This window comes from Podarcis cretensis, assembly GCF_951804945.1.
Source record: "Podarcis cretensis genome assembly, chromosome: 6".
In the NCBI taxonomy this organism is placed as follows: Eukaryota; Metazoa; Chordata; class Lepidosauria; order Squamata; family Lacertidae; genus Podarcis; species Podarcis cretensis.
The window spans coordinates 47,363,199-47,384,599 of NC_137175.1; the positions used below are offsets into that span (position 1 = coordinate 47,363,199).

The window sequence follows — 21,401 nt, forward strand, 5'->3', positions numbered from 1 at the left end:
TAAGCGAGCTTGGCATTTTTGAGAGTTGGGAAGGACTGGAGTTCTTTGCTTCCCCTCCCCCCACTTTCAGACATGTAGCTAGTGTGATATAAGGAACAAGTGAAAGGGAAGAACCGTGTCCTCTATGCTCTTTGGAGAAAGGAGGAGATAGAAATGTAAAATATAAGTAAATAAGGACCTTCCCCTAATAATTACACCACAACAGAGTTCTCTTTTCAACTGGGATCTTACACTGTACTGTAGCATGCATAGCATAATAGTTAATTTAGCTCTATGAAGGAAGATTACAAGGAAGGGGGGAAGCAAAATAAAGCACACATTGTATGCGTGTGTCATAATATTGTAAATATGCTGCTGTAGCAATGAGACCAGAATTAGCTGTTGCTGAATGCTGTGCAAAGCCAGCTTTCCTGGAAATATAAAAGTACTGCATGATAAGGGAAAGAGGAGAGATCCATTTCGAAGCTGCAAGCGAAGACCCGTACCTACAACAAAAGCTGGGGGAATCAAGACAAGAGAACTCCTTATGCCACATGTCCTTGAAGCTTCTGGTGCTGCTGACGAACTATGGTTGAAGACTGAAGAGTGAGTTAGATGGGCATGAGGCTGGGTTTGTAAAGCTCGTGCTGCAATTATGCTGCTGCATGATCTATTTTTAATATCCTCTTCTCACTGGGGGAAAAATGCAGTGGGACACTTAAAATCAAAGAGAAGAGCCAGTGAGGAATATACTGTGGTACCTCGGGTTACATACGCTTCAGGTTACATACGCTTCAGGTTACAGACTCCACTAACCCAGAAAAAGTACCTCGAGTTAAGAACTTTGCTTCAGGATGAGAACAGAAATCGTGCTCTGGCAGCGCGGCGGCAGTGGGAGGCCCCATTAGCTAAAGTGGTGTTTCAGGTTAAGAACAGTTTCAGGTTAAGAACGGACCTCCAGAACGAATTAAGTACTTCACCCAAGGTACCACTGTACCCCCAATACTATCGTTAGCTCTTAATTACTTGATTCCAGTAAAGATTATCTAGGGGGTGGGGAAAAAAGGATTGACCTTTAAGTGAATTAGAGTGCCCCCCAACTGTGTATGGATATCCATCTTCCTCCTCTTGAGATAATAAAGATGATGAGATCCTAGCACTGACACAACACAAAAGGCCACCTCATATGCACACTGAAGAAACTAGCAGATATTCAGATTACAAGTCCTTTTAAGATGGAGTAATTTAATTACTGCAGTTGTACCCACATTTTCCACTGAGATCAGGGTGGATACACTGTAGATAAGAGCCTGGCTCCATGGCTCCTCACCTTGTTCCCAATTCTGGTCCATCCACTGCCATTTTCTTTCCAGTGCAATCCTCCAATATCTTATACATAACAGCACAGCCTCCTTCACAAATTGGCTGTTTCCTTTGGGAAAGGCGAACACTCCACATATCCAATGAACGCACTGTCCTTGCTGAAACTGTCCATTAGTGGTTAAAGTTCCAAGCAAGCTCTGATTTGCCCATCACCTGGATGGTGAAACTGTGCGACCTCTTCCTCTGATGCAATCTGAGGGTGGTACAGGCCAAATCTATTCAAGTATTGTGATGGTGCCCCCTTCTTTCTGTCTCCAAAATACTTGTGACAGGCTAATCCTTTAATCCACAATTGCAATGACAGACTTAAAACCAATTTCCTCCAGTCTCTTCAACCCCCAATAAGAAGGGTGTGTGTGTGTGTGTGTGTGTGTGTGTGTGCTCCTCTTTGAGAGACCCTTTTTTAGCTGGTTGCAGTAAAAGCGGCTCAAATAGGTGTTTTTTCTCAACCAAAAATCAAGCAATATATTTATAGTGCATGTTTATGTAGTATATTTGTTCACATCATACATACTCTGCAGAAGATCTGAAAACTCAAGCTTTGGAAATATATTCCTAGTATGGATTCATTCAGCTCATCCACAAAAGTGTCTTGCCCACCAGATGTTGTCCAGGGATTGAACAGCTGAAGGATTCAAATTGCAGAAACAAGGAGAAAGGACAATAGGACCTCACTCATCAGCCCAAGGAACCATTGGAACCAACTGCTTTTCAAGCAAAAACACCAGCAAGGAAAGATCAGTCTGTCCCAAACTGGATATAGATGCCCACTTGAAGCTTACATCTTCATTCTGGCCTTGGAGATACTTTTCCTTTACCGTGTGTGATTCCCCCCCCCTTTTTTTTTTTTTTGTTGTAAGTCTGATGACAGGCACCATCTTTAAACAGTCATGGCTCCCCCCCCCCCCCCCCGCCAAATAATCCTGAGAAGAGTAGTTTGTTAAGGATGCTGAGAATTGCCAGGAGATTCCAATTCTCCTCACAGAGCTACAATTCTCAGAGCACCCTGGAAAGATAGATTGGTTGTTAAACGACTCTGGAAATTGTAGCTCTGTAGGGCAAATAAGAGTTTCCTAACAACTCCCAGCATCCTTAACAAACTACAGTTTCTGGGATTATCTGTTTAGAATGTTATGGTACTGCTTGAAATGTGTACAGCATATGGGGCCTCTTTCTTTACTGGCATGAGCTGCTTTGCAAGACAATAATTGTCTAGAGAGGGGTATAAAAAACAAACTCAACACAATACAGAAAAAAAAATGTTATTTCTTGAGATGCATAGAAAAGAGGCAAACATTCTCTTCCTTTGTACTGCTGCTGTTTATTCTTTCCTCTCTCTTTTTCCAATCTCTACTTTCCAACTTTACAAAGTCATCACTGATATAAGTTATTTATAAAATATGTACAGAAAATTGCCACAGTAGTCATTCCGCCCTTTATAGTCCGTTCGGCTCATAAACCAAATGTCATAGCAAAAGACGCTTCCTCTGCCTTGGGGGTGGGAGAGAGGGATAAAGAGCTTGTTGTCAAACAAAAAAACCAGAAAGATTTCAAAGCCTTCAAGCAAATATTTACAGGTTTCAAGACAAAAAGCTATCTATGGTGCCATTTTGAGGATATAGAGGTTTGTGCAAGACTCAGAACTCTGTACAGTTCCATTTGTTATAATGATTTATCAGTGATATGTATATTGATTTCCATCATCCATACACTTACAGCAAGAATGCACAACTCAGATGACTTTGCATTCATTTTCTTGTACTTAGAAAGGAGTGAAAGAGACAGTTCTGGATTCATGGCTCCATGTTTTATCGATACAAATGGATGCCTTGAAAATAGCCCTGAATGCCTTGAAACACTGAATACCTTCCAGAAAGAGAAAAATTCAGTTCAATAATCCTTTGAGGCTTTCATAATTTGCATACTACGTGTGCCTTCAAGAGGATTCAGAATACAAAGAAGCTAGGCTTGTCATCTTTGGGTCCAGCTGGAATGGACTCTGGAACCTGCCCACCGCCACAAGGAAAATACAAACATGAAGTGTGTTTCTTCCTCCTAGAAACAATGTGTTTGTGCCTTCTAATAGGATTCAGTGAGTAACAAACAGTTTGAGTGAAGATGATGTCTTTAATCAGTCAATAAAGCAAGTTAAGCACGGATAGTGACAAAGGGCAAAGCTACCTGTCTTCTTGGTTTTTATGGCAATATTTTTACTTTGTTGTTGTTTTCTTTTCTGTTACCTTCGGTGGCAGCTAGGCTGGCTAGAAAGAGACGTGTAGGCCTCCAGCAACCCTGCCACCTTCCCTTCCTTTCCTTTCCCCATTTTTATAGTAAAATAAGGTGAAGTAGCTGGAGGCCAGTACTTTGCTTTCCAGCCTCTCTTGTCTAAAACTCTGTAGGAGGGACCTGGCCTGGTAAGCTTGGGTGATGCTACCATGTCTATGTGTTGTGTAATTTGTTGTAGGATGCTTGTTTTTGTTTTCTTTGGGGGTACCTTGTCTGCGTGTTGTGAGGGATTGGGTGTGTTTGTTTTGAGGCAGAGGTGTCCTGCCTGTTGTTGTTGTGCTTTAGTGTGTATGTGTGTTACCTGTTTTGGGGTGTGGGGAATTTGTCTGTTTATTGGGGGGGCTGCCTGTTTTTTGTTTGTTCGGGCTAGATACTTTGCCTTTTTTTAGTTTCTCACACAAATTATTATAACCAGGCTGGTTCCCAAAACAGCCATTTTGTCATGGTATCCATGACTTTATCGGATTGCCACATGTGCCTTTTGTCCCAGAAAGGTTGGGAGACCCTGAACTAAAAGCAACTATCCAGGAACAAAGCGTTGTTCCATTGGGTTAAAAGCAACCACTGTGATAATTCACCCTTTCCCCTCCTTTCCTCCCTTCCAGCCGCCCAGAGTGGCTGGGGAAACTCAGCCAGATGGGCGGGGTATAAATAATAAATTATTATTATTATTATTATATAGTGAAAATGTGGAAAGCTGAACCTACAGCTCAGGTGGTTGTTCCAATCTTTGTCCTCAAAGCACACAGAAAGCAAATCATACCATTCCTTAGCTGTAACCACTGTTGAATGAAATGCAGAGATTGCTTCTTGATCTGATATCCTAGCCTTCCCTTGTGCTACATAGTTTAGTTCCATGGTGAAGTGGTAAAAAGTATGGATGGATAAGTCTGTTTCTGCTCCATGTTAGTAACACATGCATTCCTTCATAAATTCATTCATAAATCACATGTGATCCATTTCTGCATCAATTTGCATTTTTAAAAACCTGCACGAAAGTTCACATATAACCTTTTTTTCACAAGACACACATTTCTGGATACATTTCAACCTTAAATAGGCATTTTTAAACACATTCTGGTATATATTTTTCTCTGGGTTTCTTTTTTAGTGAACAACTGCATCTCAAAATCTGGAGAAGTGTTAAAACCTAAGAATAACTGCATTCTGTAAGCAGAAGCGATTACAGTAAGCCCACAACTTACATGGGGGTTGCATTTGGGGAATAGCACCTAAAGTCAGCATCGCATATAGTCAAAACACATTGGGTGCAATGGCAGGTAGAATGCCAAAGGCTTTTTTTCCCAGTCACTGGCTTCCTTTCCAACCCTTATTTATTTATTCAAAAATGCCAACTGTGCAAAGTTAAATGCACACAAGTTACATGTACATAAGTTGTGGGCTTACTGCATTTGTTCATTTAAAAAAAACTCAGTACCTAGAAATGAACCTGTGTGGCCCCTTAAGTGATCTAGCAATCTTCCTATAAGAACAGTAGCCGGGAGCTGCTGATTCCTAATGTCAGTCTCAATACGGACATCTTCTCTGGCTTTGTTTCAAATGGAGGCAGTTGCACACAGCACTTAAAGCATTAAGCATTGCTAAGAAGGCAGAGCTGAGCTGCATGCCAAGCTTCACCATTTTGGCCAAATACCACACCCCTGCACTGTAATGCACATTTGTTTGACCAAGTTTGACCCCAGTGTGCCTTGACCTAACAAGTCAGTTCCCCCCGCACACACACACACACACCACCAACAATCATCAGCATCCAATGACATGGAGAACATTTTATTTCCTTTTCTTTGTCTGTGCAAGTGAGCAGACAAGCTTTGTTTTGACTGTGTGTCAAGCGGGGAGGTGTGAGTCGACAGGGCCTTTGTACAAACTGGAGTTCTCATGTACAAACAACACAAATAAATGTGATGAGGAGCAGACCCATTTCCACAAATGTGTGCTGAATACATAGAATCATAGAATCGTAAAGTTGGAAGGGTCCATCTACAGAGTCATCTAGTGTGCCCCCCCTCCCTGCAATGCTGGAATATTTTGCCCAACGTGGAACCCAGGACCCTGAGATTAGAATCTCATGCTGTACCGACTGAGCTATCCCAGGTGTCATGGGCAGGTATTTGCCCAGAGGAATGCTTGCATAAATGGTTATAGGATGCACACAACAATTGCAGAGAGGGAATTATGTAGATTACAAGTAGATACCATCAAAAGGGTTATGCTAGACTGTGCACTCCTGTACGTGTATGGCATACAACATTTGTGCATAAAAGAAAAATTGGGTGAGAGGAACTCATAAACCAGAGCTCAGTTGAGTGAGCCCATTTCCATTTCCTGGTCCAAAGTGTGGCTGGTCACCAAAGGTCAAACTGTCCATAGCCTATGCAGGTGACACTTGGCTGGAGGAGATAGAGGATACCTCAGTTTTGCTTTGGGATACAGTTGATGAGACATCATCGTCCCCAAAGGGGTTCTTGCCACAGCAGATTGTGGTGATCATGCAATTACGGAACTGGAAAGAGAAAAAGAGAACAGAGATGCTCTGGAACAATTAATGTGTACCACACAGAGAAGCTCAGCTGCAAGGGAGATATTCTGGTAGAAAGCAGAGGGTCTCTGCATGCCTCGTTGGGCTGTCAACTCTAGGCATATTAACTGTCATCACAAATATGTGTTTTCAGAGTAGCAACTCAATGGCAGTATGACATTCCAAGTAACTCATGTAGCAGAATAAGATACACTATTGCATCCACTTGGACTTTGGACTTGGTTAGCAGGAATTGACATTAACTAATAGCCACTGAGATTTAATTGTTTTTATGTTCCCCCTTTGACAAAGACATTTATCAAGAGAGCTATATTAACATTCAGAACTGTATTGTCCGAAACCTGCAAATGAAGACTTCTAACACCACCTGGGGTTGAGGTTATTATTTAAGAGAGGAATATGCAATGTTTTAAGTGCAGAGAAGTTGGCAATGGAGTCTATTGGAGGGGAAGTCGCGTTCATTTCCCAATTCGGGGGGAATCTCACCTGTTTGTTCATGAGGACATAGATGATGGGATTGTAGAGGGACGAGCTCTTTGAGAAGAAGGCAGGCACTGACATGAGTGTAGCAGAAAAGTCTGCCCCTTTGTTGGTGAAGATCCAGAATGCCACCACAGCATAGGGGGTCCAGGCAAGCATAAACCCTAGCACCATCAAGATCACCATGCGGGTAACTTCTTTCTCTGCCTTCTGGGTGCTTGCAGACTCTTGCTGCTGAGCAGCTGCCTGGGGGTGCAAGAGAAGACAGTGACTCAAAAGGGCTCTTTCCAGCCAAGCAGCTATGGAGCTATTTCAACATCACCCTCAGAGTTGAGTTGCAGTTGCCTTGAACATCAGAAGAAGGCAGTAGACTGTTGTCCTCCAGTAGCCAAAACAGGACTGGCAACTGAAAGCTGTTCCATCATTTGTCCTTCCCTGCAGGGAAGTGGATGTTGGTGCTCATATCTTCTCTTTCCCCACTCCAGATTCCATTTGTCCAGGCAACCAGAAGAAGTCTATCTGCTGGTTTCTCCCTTTGGTTAAAGCAAGTTGAAGCTGTGGCTGTGAATTGGTCACAGTCCCCACTTCCTTTGGGTTGTGGGAGGTAAGTTCTCTGAGATATCTCCTATATTCTTCCAGTGGTCAAAACAAGTGGTGGGAAAATGAGTTTCAAACATTTCCTCATGTAAGAGGCTAATGTCTGAATTGGCCCTTCCATGAGACCAGAGGCCTAGAATATTTGGGGCTCAGATCACATTCACACCACACTTTATGATACCACTTTAAACAGTCCTGGCTTCCCAAAGAATTTTGGGAGCTGTTGTCTGCTAAGGGTTCTGAGTGTTGTTTGAAGACCCCTATTCTCCTCACAAAACTACAATTCCCAGAATGGTTTAACAGTAAATCCTGTTTCACAGGGAATTCTGGGAACTGTAGCTCTGTGGGGAGAAATCAGGGTCTCCTAACAACTCTCCCATAATTCTCTGGGGGAAGCCATGGGTGTCTAAAGTGGTATGATATTGCTTTATATGTATGGTGTGAATGTGGCCTGAGAAGCAACAAAACAGACCAGGTGCACCTATAAAGTTGTCCCCAATTCGGAGACCCTTGTGGATATACAAATTCCACTATTACATATTACAAATGACTTGTGATCTTGCCTATTCAAAGTGTGTAGCCTTCCCATTTGTCTCCCTTATAGAGCCTCCATAAAACCTAGATGCATATATAACAGTGAAGTCATGCCCAGCTATCTCTATGACCGCCCATCAAGGTGGAACCAGCCTGCAGCATCCCTGAGACAGTCCAGTGTACACCTCATTGCTCTTGGCCTCTGCCTCCTCATACCTTGAGTGTGGAGGGAGATACACTACCTCTCGGACTTTGCATATGAGCCGCCCATAGGAAAAGAAGATGACCACCACAGGGATAACAAAGTGGATGGCAAACATATAGACAACGTAGGACTCGTTGTGGTAATCAGGGTTGAGGGTGTAGTAGTCTGGGCCACAGGAACACTGCATCCCCTCAGGTATATATCTGTGAACAACAACAAAAACAAGTCAGTAAAGATGTTTATCTTACACAAAGCCTTTGGATCAGTACAAGAGTCACTGGCTCAAGTAGAGTTGTTGCCACCAAATTTCACCTATAAGTCAAATTGTCAGCTAAATTTGGAGGTTCTTTCTGAGGTGAAACTTCTGAGGGTTTCAAAGGAAGCGCGAAGAATGTAGTTAAAACTAACAACTTTTCTCAGAGCAACTGCACACCTCCCTAAGTAGCCATTAACTAAATTTCAACATTAATGTGGAGGCGCTCACTTATCTGCAGCCTCTAAGAAGTTATGAGGGAAGCAAGAAAGCCTGCAAATTGTTTCAGGATGATTCCACTGATTCCCAGTTGATAGCATTAACTGAAGTCATTATAATTCCAGAATATCTTTCTGTGAAGTTTCTCTAGCAGTTTCCTGTCTTTGCACTCCCTTCTACATTTCCCTTCAACAGTTCAGAGATGCACCAGAGATTCTTGCAGCATTCCATAGTCGCTTTTGACCTGGTCTCAGACATGTTCATCCACTATCCTTTAGTGTGAACTTTGACTTCCACTTTCAGCACACAGTTCTTTCCAGGCACTTCCATCCAATCCAGAGAAGTCCTGGGCTATATTCATCCTAGGCTAATAAGGGACCATAGTGTTTTTCTGGAAGATTGCTCACCTGGTGCCTCTCTCCGAGATCAGTTGTGTCTCCAGAATTTTTGGGCAGGAGATGATTTGACAAAGGAGGTACAGTGGTACCTCGGGGTAAGAACTCAATTCGTTCCAGAGGTCCGTTCTTAACCTGAAACTGTTCTTAACCTGAGACACCACTTTAGCTAATGGGGCCTCCCGCTGCCACCGTGTGATTTCTGTTCTCATCCTGAGGTAAAGTTCTTAACCAGAGGTATTATTTCTGGGTTAGCAGAGTCTGTAACCTGAAGCGTCTATAACCTGAAGTGTCTGTAACCTGAGGTACCACTGTACATCCAGTGATATATAACCACCTCCTGCTTACTCTAACGCAAGAGTGGGCAACCATTTTCTGTCAAAAACCACATTCCCTTGACGGTGATCTGTGGAGGTCCACATGCTATTGGTAGGTGAAACCAAAACCAGTAGCCGGCAGAGTCAGAACTGAAACAGGTTTAGGGAGCACAGAGGAAAAGAGAGGAGGGAAATTCCTCTCTTTCTAGCTAGTGTTGATTTTAAACATCTTTGAATGTTTTTAAATGCCTTCTTTTAACTGTTTTTATCAAGAATTTTTATGTTTCATTTATAGGGTGGTACAATCAAGTGGTATACAAAAATTTGCTAAATAAATACATTGAATGAATGAAAAGAATAGAAAAAGAATAGAAAACAGGCAAATCTGATCTAGTCATCAACTGAAAGTCTTATGATTAATTAAAATGTCTAGGGAACACTGTCATATTCAAGCAACGACACCACATGCAGGGATCACCGGCTTTATTCTCTGGGGGACCCGGTGCCTCCTGCTCCCAGTCTCACAGGGACAATGCCATGCCATCATGTATATTCACTTGGAAGGAGGCAACAAATGAGTTGAACACATTCCCAATGCGCTCCAAGCCGGCATGTTGCAGTTGGATGTATAACATCAGTTTGTTGTGACGCTCGCTGCCTCCCACGGGGAACTATCGATTTAGTCTAATCTCTGCGCAGCTGAGTGCGTGTGGTTGAACTTGTCAGACACCTGATCACGTTGTGGCAAGCAGATGAGGAAGGGAACAGAGATTATGTGGGTCCTTGAGGGCACTGCTAACTCTAAGGAGTCTGTAATTTGCAGCTGCCAAAGGAAGTGGAGCAGGGGAGTATCGAAGTGCCCATTTGCCAGGTCCTTATACCTAAGTAGCACACAGCTAAGTTGTAAATAGAATTATAAACAATGTTTTAGAAGCAGAGCTGTGGAAGCCTAGTCTTAAATGTTCACTTGAGCTGCAAGTAACATAGTGTGTAATAATAAGAGAGCATGCTAGAGCATTACTGCTTGATAAGGCACTAATATATTAAATACTGATACTTTCCACTTGTACATATGGGTGAGGTCTGTTGACCTGAACACCATTAGCACTCCATGAAAATTCACCAGTATGTCCAGGACTGCAGTTAAGATTTACCACCAATGGGGGGACAAAGGGGCAGTTCCACCAGGCGAAAAATTCTTAGAGGCACAAAATTTCAACACCCACTGTTGCCTCAATACAGCTACGTGCTTCCATCGCTGGGGTCCGTTGAAAATGGCTTCTCCATGGGAACCAAGAAGTGACCTCTCCAGACAACTGGACAACTTCTCTTTTCTTATCTCCTGGGTGGGCAATCTCCTGGGTGGTGCAGATGCCATTAGGCAGATGAACACATGCATATTCTGCCAGGTCCCGTTGCAACCCACACTAGGCCACTGCAACCAATGGTGAGGTTTTTCGGTAATGGCTACTGATTTTGTGTTTCCATATACTAAGGACCAGAAACTGTCAGATGTAGAAGAAAACTGTTCAGCTTATATGGGGGGGGGGGCACACAAACTATTGCCTTTTTTCCAAAAAGGGCTTGAATTTGTGTTTCTCGAACAGCAGGCCTCCAATGCCCCATGGCAAACTGCTTTTGAAATGGAGATGAAATTCCAAAGGTGTTTGTGATGCAGCATAAAGGCTGCTTTTCAAAGAAAAAAAAGTCAAGCATCTTGCTGGGCACCCCATGGGCTCTGTGGATCTTGGCCATTGTGTGTGAAGAAAAAGATTAGGTGTGTGAGTCACTGCTTTTACTTTGCTGGTGCAAACCTTGGATTTGGGAAGCTAAATGGAAGCTGTGGGGAATATTTCTGTGTTGGAAGGCTGGAAATGGAGATACTGAATAGACAGCCTTCTATGATAGAGAAATCCCTTGTCTTTCCATTGAACTGTAAGCAAATACTAAGGCAATTCACGATGCCCGGCATGGTGACCCAATGCAGATTATCACCCAGCTCCTTCCCATTATTGCTGTTCAGAAGTAAATGGCAATTGATTAAGCACCACATCTGAAAAGCATGACCTCAGCTTTCCTTACTTGCACGAGGAAACCCACAGACTCTGAGAATGACACAAATGCATACGGATCTACTGAATGGTTCAAGGCTGTTAAAATGGGACTCACCATCTTTTCGTTAAAGCTAAGGTTAATTTGTAGCAGCTGCTGGAGTAGAAATAGATTGTCTCTGTGTGCACGTGTGCTTAAAAGAGATGCTGTGTGTGTGCCCGGGCACATGTGCAAGCATGCATGCACAAATATGCCTCGGGCACTCCAGAAGAGAAAGCAGCTGTTAAATGGAGCACAGCAGGTGGGACATGGCATTAGACAATTGCATTACAAGCAGCCAGCACTTCCACTAAACTCTCAGCTTAGTACAGAGAATCTCTCCTCTCCCGGGCGCTTCACCCCCTTCACTTAAGGGCTTGGGCTTCTCAGACTAAATAGTGGAAAGTTTAGAAGACTCTGGGTGACTTGTGAAGACCTCATATAACCAATTTTACGGCATGCCAAACTGACTTTGCCCTTATCCACTCAACTCACCCACATTCTCACTGCATGAGTGAGTGGGCCTGAAATTAGAGAATTAATGGTTCTACTGAGAATGATGCCTCAAACTGAGATGCCTCAGTTGTCTGCCACGAGTGAGACCCCATGGAGATATTTAATAATAATAATAATTTTATTATTTATACCCCACCCATATGGCTGGGTTGCCCCAGCCACTCTGGGTGGCTTCCAACGCATATAAAAACATAATAAAAGTCAAACATTAAAAACTTCCTGATACAGGGCTGCCTTCAGATATCTTCTAAAAGTTTGTAGTTCTTTATCTCCTTGACATCTGATGGGAGGGCATTCCACAGGGAGGGAAATATTTAGAAGTTGATGTCAGAAATTGACAGAATCATCATACAACAGGTACCCAGATTAATCTGGAACAGGGTGATTTAATCTCTATGATGAACTTTTGCCAAAATGCATAGAAATGCATTCAAATTTACTCATTCTTATGTGAATATAAGGAAATTGCACATACAGGCTTGGATGTGCAGGCATTCCCAAAATTTCTGTTCAATTCTGCTTCCATATCTGATATTGTACAGTACTCCAAGTGCCAGCCTTGGTAAGTAAATGGGATTGATGCCTATGAAAAGAGATCAAGTCTATAGCTGTTCCCATAATTACTTCTTAGCTAGTCAGTTCCTAACTACCGGTAATTGGATTTCAGTATTTAGTCAGTGCAACATAGTACCCCAGTGTTGTATATAATGCAAAACTATCATTTTTACTTACCTGGACCAACCAAAAAGGGGTGGACATGCACAGGATAGGGACATAACCCAAGTAAAAGCAATGCCCATCAAGGCATGGGAGGAAGAGAAGCGGAAGTTTCCCATTGGTTTACAGACCACGATATAGCGCTCTATGGCAAGAACAACCAGTGACCAGAGAGCAACCTGACCTGCAAGTAATAAGGGGGAGAGAAAAACACAAAGCAATGAAATGCAATTAATGTATATAGGTTGGTTGGATGCCCTTTGTGGGGGTTTGCCTAATTCAGGTCTTTTTAAGACAGCACAGAAGCATGATGTGCTGGTTTCAGCGAAGGATGGGGAATCAGGAGCCTCGTAGTTTACATTACATCATCTGAGTCCACATTTAATGGAAGATGGTCTGCAAGACCTGTGGTGCATGGCATGGCGATGCAAAAGCTCCTGACAAAATGCCAACAGTGGTATAAGTATTATCATCCTTTGATTGTGTACATGAGCATATGGGCCTATTAATCTCTTTATCAAATGTAATCAAAACTCAGGGGATTATCTGAGCCTAGGCTGTGCCTTAAGCCTATTAATGCCCTCAGCATGTGATTATCCAGTGATAAGTATGCAGGGTTTCATGTTGGAAAGGCAGCTGCCGCTTTTATATCTAGACTGTTCTTTTCACTCTCCATTTGAAATATAACATGATTCTCCCCCCCCCCCCCCCCCGAGATGGTATCTCACTTACAGTGTTGTTTTCCTGTGGACCTAGGACAAGTTTTTGTCTTAAGTGTAAAGTGTAAAGTGATGCTTCACATTTTCCTGTTACGTCATGAACATGCATGTGCCTTGTTTTGTAATTATTTGAAGATACGCACATCCTTTTCATATAATCCTATTGGGACCTTATAATCACCATTTGGATTATTCTCTTGTTGTAGGGAATGCTTGTCAATGCTCATTTATAAACAACTCATTTATTTCAAAGCAAGAGAAAATGTGAGGGCAGGTGCACATCAGGAAATTCTGGGGCAAGTTTGATGCATTAAACAGAAGTGTAGAATTTGGTCAAAAATTGTGGCTTAACTGCAGCACTAAAATGGGAGCTTTCTCATTTCTTACTAAGGATTTAGTCTGCTCCAGCTCTTTGACTCCAGCTCTTTTTATTTTGGTTTATCCCTCCTTGTGTGATGAGATGTCCCACATCTACTGACCAACAAACAAGGCACACCACAACCATTACCAACTGATAGTGAAGATTTCGCTAGGGTTCAAGCTTGGCTGGTTTGGATTAGCCAACTAAATTACATGAAAAGGTTGCTCGTTTAGTGGGTGAATAAAGACAACATGCACTGATTCTGCCTTGAAAAGCACTGAGGGAGGCAGGGGGGCTCCCTCAAATCTCAGTTACATTTCTGGGACTCGTGAATCTGCTCCAGATTCCAGTTTGGCTACTAGAGCACATAGCCAGAAGCGCAACAAATGCTGACATGTTGTGAAAGGGAATTACTTTTGCCTTGGAATCCTGCAGTACTGAAAGAGAAAACCCATCTGTGTAGCCAGTAGCAGCCTTGCAATCACTCCTGTTCACTACATGGACAAAGGAGGAGAGCTGTCATCGGATGTGCTCCTAAAGAAACACATGGAACCCTTTGAAGTTGCACATTTATTCTTGCAGAGATTTTTTTACCCAGCTCAAGCTAGAAACAAGTGACTTTTCTTTTCTTGATGCTCTTAATGACTTCTTTAGTCTCAGAGCTCCTACTAGGTGTCTCTTTGAGCCGATTCTTCATCACAAAGATACTTATAGAAGCCCCAGGCTATATTATCTTATTTCCCCTTTTCTGTTTTTTTGGGGGTGGTTTGTGCAGAGCTTTGAAGATGACTTCTAACTGTTTCACCATTCTCACAGCACAACTAAAGATGCCAATAAACTTTGCCAAACTTGGGCCCAAAAAAGGACTTCAGTAGCACAAAGAAGAGGTGAATCTTCTCTGGCTTGGATTAAACTATTAGCTGAGAGGACTTCCTGGCTTAACCCTGCTTAGAAGGGCTGCATCTTGGAAAATTGCTGGTGTGACATAAACATCTATCCCCTTCAAGGAACCCTCTTGCCCCATGGATCTCCTAAAGAGAGAGGGCTTTTATCCCCAAAGCAGCAGTTTTTCCAGGTGCAGTCTTTGCAAGCAGCCAATATGCAAATAGATGGAAACCCTTATCTCCATCTGTTTGCACAGAAACTACTTTCAAAGATTGCAGCTGTGGGGGAAATAGCAAATTCAGATTGGATCTGAAATTAGGTGATCTGTTTCCTGATTACAGAGAGAATCATTTAGGTTATTTCCAAACCAAATCAGCACGAACCAGATGGAGTTCTACCATCTTTAGACACAATTAGGTTTGACCCACCAGGAGATCCAAGATTGGGATCTCCCACAGATTTTTTAAAGAACTAATAGCAGCTGGAGGATGGTGATCTGGTATATTTTTGCCTCCATGCAGATTCCCCAATAAAATTGCTCCCTTCCCCTAAGCTATTTTTCCTGTGGTGGAAATCACACGTGTTTCAAATGTTATTTTTATCAGCGTCTGGGAGTGTTTCTGTATAAAGAACATGGAATAAACATTTTGAATACAAATAAATAAGAAAGATGTGGGGTAGTATGTTTTTTCTCTCAGAGAGCAAATAGCATGTTGGATAGAGGGTGCTGATTTTTAGTTCAGAAAAACCACATGGAATTGGGTTGCAAGCCTCAATGCCAGTACTGCAGCCCCAATCTGAATGTTCTCACTAGGGAGGTATTCACTTTTTTCAAAGGTTCGCATGAAGCCTTGATCATGGCTCTCTCATGTCATGTTTAGTTGTGTCCACAGGAATTACTCCATGGCCTCACCCCATCTTGGAATGTGAGCTCACCTGAGAGCGCTTGGGCTTCCCTTTGACTCCAGGAAGCAGGAAGATGCTACTGGCAGGTTGTTCAATGGCTCCCAACTGGAGCACCTTGGCTGTGCCTTGAATCCATTTGCTCATTCTTCTCTTACTCTTGCCATGCTTTTCCTTGACTCTCTCTGTATCTTGCCACATCTCTTCCCTGCTCTCTGCCTGTTTACTGTTAGCTTCCGTCTGTACCTATTATGCTACCTATGTCCTGGCTTTCCCCCTGAAACTCAGTCCCTCTGAAACACACAAAACATCCTCTTCTCTGGCACAGCACCAATTTTTCTCCAAATGTCAACTGCCTTATCTCATTCCAAAACCATAATCATGGTTTGGACTGTTTATTTAAAAAAAGGCTGGCATGTATAGCTTATCTTATGGTATGTCCATGTTAGTTATTTTGTATCGGCTGGTTGTGCTCCAGCTTTACAGTAATATAGATTAAGCACAGATTTCACTTCTTCGCATTGAAATCAGTGAAATTTACAAGTTCCTACTTGTAACTAGATTTTTTGTCTATGTAGAAAACAATCAGAACCTTCCGTTTTCAAGCCAAAACTTAGAGAGAATTGTGTGTTCAAGTATTAGCCTTAATATTCTGAAAAAGCAACATATGATTAGCAGGCTGGTGTTTCCCTCTCAGGACCACAGCAAGAAGTGAAGTACATGGCACAGTCCAGTTTGGTCCTGCAATTGCCCTTTTAAGTTATATAGATGGAAACCAATGCCAGGAAAAGCCGCCCAGACTATGTGGATTTTAAGGACTGTGTTCTACATGATTGCCTCCAATTCCCATAAGGAGCATCATGCAGATGTGCGCTGAGCATTTTCTTTGGCAGTGCAGAGAATAATGCGGCACCAGCTGTGTCCTTTCAGAGCCTCTTTTGGAGATGTGTCCAGTGGAATAAGAAGTGACATTTTTCATCTATTTGAGCATTAGACAAAATGTGAGAAATTTGCAGGACATGAGATACTTCTCAAGCAGAGGAAATAACAACACTGACTTGATTCATAATCTAGTTAGGGCATAGGTTTTCATTTATCAATGGTAAATTTGCCTTCAGTTGAGTACCTCCCCGTTGTCTACCTGCATCTCCAAACATAAAGAATTGTATATATTTTATGGCATGCACATTGAAAATAAATGTGTGTTTTTATTTTTTTGCGCGCACACAGGCTTGACATAATAATAAAGATCATAGAGATTTCCTCACCCTTATAGGGTTGCCATACATCCAGAATTTCCCAGACATACCTGGAATACTGCAGTGTCCAGGCAAAAATTGATAAAATGTCTGGGGAGATCAGGATGTACGGCAACTCATGCTGTCAGTGTTTGAAGTTGTATTTTCACTTTTTGAAATATGGCAACCCTAGTATATGTTAACTATATTAAAACTTGGCTTGCTTTAGCCCTGGAGTGATGTCAGTGTGGTTGAACTAGGCATGGGCTTTGTTCCATGTGCCCAAGTAGGAGCTGTTTTATCCCTGAAATATTCATTCCAGAGAGCAAGGGCCAAAGATTCAGCATTGCTTAGTTTGTGTTCTCTCCAGATGGCAGAGAAACAACAGAGCACATAGACTCCATAGGGAAATGGTTTCCATAGGGTAATAATGTTCTCTTGCAACTTGCAATGCAGAAAAGCAGTTCTTAAATGAACTCCAATAGGTTTGCCAGAAGAGATACCCAATTCAATTTTATGCTGTTGGAAGCCTATGGGATAGAGTCTCCTGTCCGCATATGGCAACATCTCCTACTGCAAGTTTAGTGCACTGGAATTTATTTGTTGGACCGCTTCTCTTCCCATGTGAAACAATAATCTCCTGTCAGTAGGAATGCTTAAGTAAAACGTTCCTTACAAACAGAAAGGATCTAGGGGGCACAACATTTTCTATTCATTCACTGGAACTGTGCCTTTCTTACTACAGATGGAATTTCATATTTCCCTGAGGATGTTACACTGACATACACAAACCAGCCTCTACCAAATTTCCATCATTTGAGACACAACCTACATGGAAACTGTCTCCATATAGGAAAAATCATGTGTTGATTACCGTACACAATGACTGCACACAGATATGTGTCGCAGTGTGTACAATGCTTTTTAGGTAGGAATTTTGTCAAATGAGCAACCACAAGTCTTTGAACCAGTAGATACAATGAATAATGAAATATTTCATATATATTTTTAGTAATTATAGTTGAAGCAAATGAAGGGGGATTCATATCTTCATAAAGTTGGCCACTAATTCAAATAAAAAAATAATACATAAATGGGTCAGGATGGACAAAACTGTCCATTTTGGTTGCCTAAGTTTCTCAGTCTTAAAATGAGTTCGGTACATTTTTGGAGCGATAAGCTTTTCTTTTAAAAATCTTCATGAAAATTCACGAAGAACTTCTAATAAACACATTTTTGTATGTATTTGACTAATGTACACATTTTTGCAAGCAATTTCCCCAATATAATTATTTTCACCAATATATGCATTTTATAGGCATTTCTCCCTAACATACACATTTTTGTACATTTTGGTTGGTTGGAGAACTGCACTGCAAAATTCAGAGACGCACAAATTTCAAAGGATAGCTGTGTTTGGTTCACATATTCAAGATGTCTGATGATAAATGAACCCAACGTAGGCAGCAGAAGCTGAGCCAGCCATGCCGCTTCTCCCCACCGCTTGGCTAGTCATGTGCCTTCCTTGCAATGTTTCCATAGCTCATTGCTAGAGCATCTGCAAAAGATCCTAGGTTCAATCCCCTGACATCTCCCAGTATGGCAGGGAATTTTGAGTCTGAAATCCCAGAGAACCACTGACAGACAATGAAGACAATACTGAGTTAAGAGGACCACTCCTTTAACTCGGTACAAAGTAGTGCTGACTACTCCCCTCGTGGATCTTACCTCCCAGTGTTGCAAAGAAGCCCTCAATGGCACAGCCGATGGGACCAAATATGAAGTAGCCATTCCAGGCTGTGTAGAAAGTGACCGTGAAGCCAAAGCAGGCCATGAAGAGGTCTGCTACTGCCAGGTTAACCAGGATATAGTTGAGCGGCTGTCGTAGCTTCTTATGTTTGAAGGTCACAAGGAGGGTGAGGAGGTTGATGGGCAGCCCAGTGGAGATGAGGAAGAAGATGTAGCAGCACACCATTTTGTACTTCCAGGGCTCCGCTAGGTAATACTGGGGATATTCAAAGGGGCTCCGCACCAGCCCTGTCTTGTTGGAAAGAGGCACATAAAAATTGATACCTTCTGTTCCATTCATGATTCACTTATTTAATCAGCTGCTTCTTTTGGTTTTGCGGTTGTCTTTTTTGTTTTGTTTTTAAGTCAAATCGATTTGGGGTTCCCGCCCCCCAACTTTGATTATTTTTCTACGAACTCTAAAAAAAATAGCAAATCCCCTAAGGGAATGCAGGGCTGGTGCGTCTGCCGTCATCTATGTCCTGGGGCTGGCGCAGCCAGGATCCAAAGGGGGTTTTTATACCCTCTGCCCAGTCCTGCTGGAGGGAGAGGAAGGAGCAGGGAGGGGAAGGGAGGATTAGGGTCTAGGCTAACTTTATATGACAAGGGCAATGGGATTGAGAGGGGCTGATGCTTTAAGCACCCTCTAAGCAGCTAGTTGGCCCCAAAACCTGCCCTAAGGCGTATTAGTTTCTACTAAGTGTTTAATATTATTTAAAGGGTTTGTTTTATTTAGAGATGAGGGGGGCAGCTAGACTGGCAGGTAGTTGTCATAGAAGAATGTTATATTTGTACCAAAATACAGAAAAGAAAAGAAAAAATACACCTGTATGAAAGGATATACAATTCCTTCCTTATGAAAATCAAACTGGTTGCAAACTTGCAAATCGAGAGAGAGAGAGAACTCTAGAGATAGTCAACAAGGTGCCTTCAGATGTTATTGGACTACCACTTTCATCATTCCCTCAACTTTGACAGCTGAGGAACACAGAAGAGAACTTCTAATGTGGACCTCAAAGTTTAGACATGTTCATAACAAGACAGTGTTCTTAGAGTATCTTGATAGAGTATGCTATCTAGAAACAAAACAGGTTCAAATAATGGCATCGCCTGAAAGAGAACCTTCTTGTTGGTGGTCCCCAGGCTGTGGAATGGCTTCTGCCCCGAGGTGTGTCTTGCACCACCAATATATACTTTTTGATGATGGGTCACAATGCACTTCTTTACCCAGGTCTTTGGTTGAGTGTATGTCTTCCCACATTTCTGTACACTGCTCTGCACCTCTGCTCTGTGTTGCTGTTTTGTTCTTCTGATATTGGCTGCTTTGTGGTTTTATTTTATGGTTTTTATTGTTCCTTGGACTAACTTCAATTGGGATATTTTTGTAACCCACCCTGGTGCCATTTGGTGGAGGGAAAGCTAGAAGTATAAATAAATAAATTTGATAACACGGAGGGTGTGGTGGGAAGTGCTGAGGCTGCCAAATGGTTTTGAAACCCTGATTTAGGGCAAACATGGTAATTATTCTGTATCTTCAAAGGAATATATCTCTGGTAGAAAATCAGAAACCAGAATATGTTGGTACACCAACCTTTTCTCACATACACTATGCTGCTGCTGCTGCTGCTGCTGCTGCTGTTTGGTTACATGTATCTCCCAACTTTCCTCCAATGAGTTCTGGGTGTCATACATGGTTCTTTGCATTCTGTCCTCCTAATGACACTGTGGTGTGGGTTAGTCTGAGAGTGAGAATGGCCTAAGGTCACTCAGTGAGTTTCACAGTCAAATGGGGATTTGAACCTGAATCTACCAGTCCAACACCCTATCCACCCTAGCTCTCCAGTTTTTGACTTTGTTTGTGCCAATACTTTGTGTTTATTTGTTCTTCACCTCTGTAGATGAGCTTTCCTCATGACCTACTTCAGCACTTCACAAAGTGTAGCTGGGAAGGGTCATCTATTTTCTTATTGGGGATCTTCTTTGCACTTTGTAATCTTACGCTTTGCCACTTAGTGTAATACCTTAGCCTAATTTAGCAGAAGTTGAATCTTAGATGGAAGACTATGGAAAGTATGTCAGAGATGGGCCGTGGTACAGGTGCTTGAAGCACAGGGACAGGCCATCTGCCATGCTGTAGCTGTTCAAAGGTGCAAAACTTCATTACATGGAATCTGACATTTCTGGTACTATATTAATCATTCGGTTTCACACTGTCCTCACCGGGATTGCACTGTTTTTTTTAAAAAAGGATAGCACTAGAATGTTAAGATTTCCTTTCCTTGGTCTAGTTCATTAATTTTTTCCTTTTCTTTTCTGTGAGCTCTGGGGTACCCAACCAAGCAGCCTATGGAGCTTTTCCAGAAAAGACCCTAAGCACCAATCCCTGGAATCAGAAAACAGAAGCCCTACTCCAATCTCTCACACATGATGGCATTCTGGGGCACCCTTCACTGATTTACAGGTAGTATTTTTCCCCAATGCAGTCTCAGTCATACACTCTGAATGAAAGTAACAAGGAAGTTTGCTTTATGTCCCAACATAGAGGCAGGGCTCCATTTGGTATTCTGGCCATCTCTCTGGAAGCTTGAAGAAGGTCACTGGGTTCTTCCCCTGCCGCTCACCTTCCCTGCCCTGACAAAACTCCTCCTCAGGAAATGAGGTGCCAATCCATCACCATGCAGCTTTGCAGGGATTGGAGGGTTTTAGAAGCTCTTTGGCTGTTGCTTCTAATATCCTCTTGACAGGTTGCCCTTAAATGTGCAAGAAGGAAAGTTATCCAACGGCTATATGTGTGCCACACGTCCTCTTTTATCTGCCATAAGCATCTATGGAACATGCATCTAAGGAACTGGTGTCTGAGCAGTCCACACCTTTCAAGTTGATTACCTTCCCAATTATCCAGAAACCTGTGGCTCAACCTTTCCGTTTGTTGTTGTTTAGTTGTTTAGTCATGTCTGACTCTTCATGACCCCATG

General features: G+C 42.4%; 1 protein-coding gene and 1 long non-coding RNA gene across 2 annotated transcripts; one reads left to right on the forward strand and one right to left on the reverse strand.

The window, feature by feature from the left end:
* The first annotated feature begins 474 nt into the window (after nt 1-474).
* On the forward strand, nt 475-7,978 carry LOC307218441. Its single transcript, XR_013839974.1, has 3 exons — nt 475-585; nt 7,174-7,292; nt 7,890-7,978. It is a non-coding gene; the product is annotated as an uncharacterized lncRNA (long non-coding RNA).
* On the reverse strand, nt 5,721-18,891 carry LOC307218440 (green-sensitive opsin). The gene is made up of 5 exons (XM_079980701.1): nt 18,367-18,891; nt 12,548-12,716; nt 8,062-8,227; nt 6,695-6,934; nt 5,721-6,172 (listed from the first exon to the last, which is right to left on the reverse strand). The coding sequence occupies exons 1-5, from the start codon at nt 18,725-18,727 to the stop codon at nt 6,041-6,043; spliced, it is 1,068 nt and encodes a 355-aa protein (XP_079836827.1). The 5' UTR covers nt 18,728-18,891; the 3' UTR covers nt 5,721-6,040.
* Nucleotides 18,892-21,401: the final 2,510 nt, after the last annotated feature.

Coding starts and splice junctions, on each gene's coding strand:
- LOC307218440 (XM_079980701.1), bottom strand. CDS start 18,727: ATGAATGGAACAGAAGGTATCAATTTTTATGTGCCTCTTTCCAACAAG. Junction 6,935..8,061: donor TCATATGCAAAGTCCGAGAG/GTAGTGTATCTC, acceptor TTGCACCCCCAG/GCAGCTGCTCAGCAGCAAGA. Junction 6,173..6,694: donor ATGTCCTCATGAACAAACAG/GTGAGATTCCCC, acceptor TTCTCTTTCCAG/TTCCGTAATTGCATGATCAC.